Source organism: Diaphorina citri, unplaced genomic scaffold (assembly GCF_000475195.1).
Source record: "Diaphorina citri unplaced genomic scaffold, Diaci psyllid genome assembly version 1.1 scaffold1362, whole genome shotgun sequence".
Lineage (NCBI taxonomy): Eukaryota > Metazoa > Arthropoda > Insecta > Hemiptera > Psyllidae > Diaphorina > Diaphorina citri.
The window spans coordinates 8,186-11,622 of NW_007378788.1; the positions used below are offsets into that span (position 1 = coordinate 8,186).

The window sequence follows — 3,437 nt, forward strand, 5'->3', positions numbered from 1 at the left end:
CTTTTTTATGTAGTCAATTATGTTGTCCTCGCTTCTATTATTTAACCATAGATATATTTTTGCGAAAAAATCGAAATCTCCGATAATATGTCGAACATCGATGTTTTGATTACGAACATTCGTGAATCTTCTGATATTATTTCGTAAGTTTAATAAAACATCTGATTGTTATCTGAACTCGATGTTTTCGTCTCGATGTCCCGCCCATACCGCTATTTCTTTCCAAATGTTTTCTGCTCACTATTTCCATTCTTTATACGAATTCTTCATGTCTGGTTAATCTATTACAGGGTGGGGGGGATTACACAGAATGACAGCAAATCGATCAACTACTCGTCTTACCATATCAGACAAGTGAAACATTATAGAAAATAGAAGAGCGAAGAGTGAGCCAGGCAAGAAAAATACAAGAATAGTATATTAAGATCACGTGAGTAGCTACACGACCAGGCGACCTCACTACTGTCAGAACGACTGGGCAAAGAGAACAGCCACATGCAATAATCTGACGGTCGCGCGAGACGGCAGCTTGGAGAGGAAGAGTACTTCATAAAGAAAGTAGGAAGAGACAATAGGATTTATCAGTACGCATCTGCGGTCTTACACAGTTTGATGAAGAGGACCGACAGCTAGGATCGGAAACGTCACCTTTAGATCTATGAAATATGCAAGGTACCAGTAGCTAATAAGGTACCTGACCAAAAGTTCGCCACCCTAGTGTTTGTTTATTTTTTGTTTTTTTATTTTAAAAGGATATTGAGGACCTTTTTCCAGGAAAAGCTAGATAATTTTGTTGTTCACCATTCCTATTTGAACATCCCAATAAATAAATCATTTAGGAAAATTTTCCAAGGGAAAATTCTAGACCTCCACAAATGGGCGAACTTGGGATACCGCTGCTGTAACTTCGCCAGGGGGGTGGGCGAACTTGGCTTTATGGATTTTTCTATTAAAATATAAAGGAAAAGAGAAACATTTTCTTTTTTTTTAAGAATGAAAAAAGGTAATTAGTTTTATTCAAAAGTAAGTATGAGTAATAAACTAAAAATAAATAACTAAATAATGATGTACCTTACTCACAACTGGGACATACAAACAAAATCATCATCGTCTTTGGTGAACCCAATGCACTCTTCATGTGCAAACCTAGCACATATGTTGCATGCTCTCCATGTCCTTAAATTCACAAACTTCACACACAAAACAGTACCAGGCTTCTTTTTTCAGATGTCTTTCGCGGTGGTTCCTTTGAGGGCTGCTGTGGCTTCTTCGAGGACTGCGGTAGCTCCTTGGAGGGCTGCTGTGGCTTCTTCGAGGACTGCGGTAGCTCTTGGAGGGCTGCTGTGGGCTCCTTGGAGTGGCTCATTGGTGGACTGCTGTGGCTTCTTTGAGGGCTTCTGTGGCTTTTTCGAGGACTGCGGTAGCTCCTTGGAGGGCTGCTGTGGCTCCTTGGAGGGCTGCTGTGGCTCATTGGTGGACTGCTGTGGCTTCTTTGAGGGCTTCTGTGGCTTTTTCGAGGACTGCGGTAGCTCCTTGGAGGGCTGCTGTGGCTCCTTTGAGGACTGCGGTGGCTCCTTGGAGGGCTGCTGTGGCTCCTTGGAGGACTGCTTTGGCTCCTTGGAGGGCTGCTGTGGCTCATTTGTGGACTGCTGTGGCTTCTTTGAGAGCTGGAGTGGTTTCTTCGAGGGCTGCAATGGTTCCTTGGAGGGCTCTTTTGGTTTATTTGAAGACTGTTGTGGTTCGTTTTGAGTAAGGAATTCAACGAGTGACGCTACCTGCTTTCCACCAGAGGTTGCAGGTGGTATGGGAATGAAGAGTTTTTTGTTCAAAACCATGGCACTGCTATTAAATGCCTTTCTGGTCCGCCTTGATGTTGATGGTTGAGGTATCTGAGGTGTTCTTAACATGTTTTTGAGACGATTTTGCCTTTTCACTTCTGGTGTATACTCCTCCGAAGATGAATCAGAAAAGAAATCATCGCTGTCGGTGCTTGAATCAATTGAAATGCTTTTCTCATTTTTCTCATTGATTGCTTTTCTCTTTTGAGCCTCTTTCTTTGATGGTTCCTGTCTTGGAGTCAAGTTTCTTGAGTCCTGTCGTGATGTTGAGGCTTGTGGCGAACGTTGAACTGCTTCTGTAAGTTCAGCAGGGGCGAAAGCTTCTTCGGGAATGCGGTTAGGGTTGAATGGGTAGATGCCACAAGCTTCAAATCCAGCTCTGACATTACTTGGACTTGTAGCCTTATCCCATGCAGGTGTAAAAATGAGTCCAAATCGTTGCTTATTCATTATTGCGTCATTTGTTCTAGACCAGAATAACATGAGTTCGTCATCCCAGAAGCTTTCAAATGGTTTAAACACACTTTTATCAAGTGGTTGCAATTCATGCGTTGTATTGCTTGGCAAAAAGAACAGAATAAGACCAAGTCTTTCAGCCATCTCGGCTATTTTCAAAGAAATGTGACACGACGCGCCGTCGAGTATTAATAAGCACTTGATATCTGAACTCGGCTTGAATCTCTGTAAATGTTCCAACCAGTCTTGGAAAACTTCAGTAGTCATGGAACCCTTAGCGGTCATTGTAAACACACACCCTGCTGGCAAGTTATCACCCCACTCTTCTTTTCTCCGCTGACCTTTGAATATTATCATCGGTGGAATGGTCACACCTGTTGCGCTTGAGCACCCAACAATTGTCACGTTTTCACCATGTTCCTTTCCCCTGTAATGGACTCTATGGCTGCCCTTTTTGGCTAGTACTTGAGGTTGTTTGTGGAGACTCAGTTGGCAACCCTTTTCGTCCATATTGAAAATTCTTTCAGGGTGCCCCATCAAATCATTTTCAACCATAACTTTCTGCAGCTTGTTGAAATAATCGCTGACCACGACTTTGTTTAATTTGCGAGCCCTTGCTTCATTCAGGTGTTGCGCTTTACGCAAACTCAAGTCAGGATGTCGCTTCAAAAATAACTTTAACCAATGTTTGCCAGCAGATTTCTTCGTCTCGTTGAACTGATGTGGAATTTCATTTTCTTCGCAAAATTCAAAAACCATTTTCTTCAATACCTTTGGTCTCATGGGAAAGCCAACATCTGCCAAGCGAGTCATCCTTTCAACCAGAAGTTGTTCCTCTTCATTTGATAGAGTTGATCTGCGGCCGCCGTGTACCTTTGAAGAAGCTGCACGTTTCACATAATCACCCAGGGTTCTACGCGGTATACCATATCGAGAGCTAGCTGCTTTAACACTCATTTTGTCGAGTCTGATCGCCCTCAGTGCCACTTCCAACGAATCTTTGCTCCATTTGCAATATTTCTTCCTTGGGGACATTATCAATCTATGGGCAAAAGAGAAAAAAAAAACCTTGTAAAAATAATGAATCAAAATAAGGTTTAAAATAAGGGCAGGCAATTTCGCCACCCTGTAGAGAGGGGCTGG

The 3,437-nt window shown here is 42.7% G+C and overlaps 1 protein-coding gene across 1 annotated transcript; it reads right to left on the reverse strand.

Moving 5' to 3' along the window:
- Positions 1-1,223: 1,223 nt before the first annotated feature.
- On the reverse strand, positions 1,224-3,428 carry LOC103515520. Its single transcript, XM_008480454.3, has one exon. It carries the CDS (start codon positions 3,327-3,329, stop codon positions 1,224-1,226), a length of 2,106 nt encoding a protein of 701 aa, XP_008478676.1. The 5' UTR covers positions 3,330-3,428.
- Between the last annotated feature and the right edge of the window lie 9 nt (positions 3,429-3,437).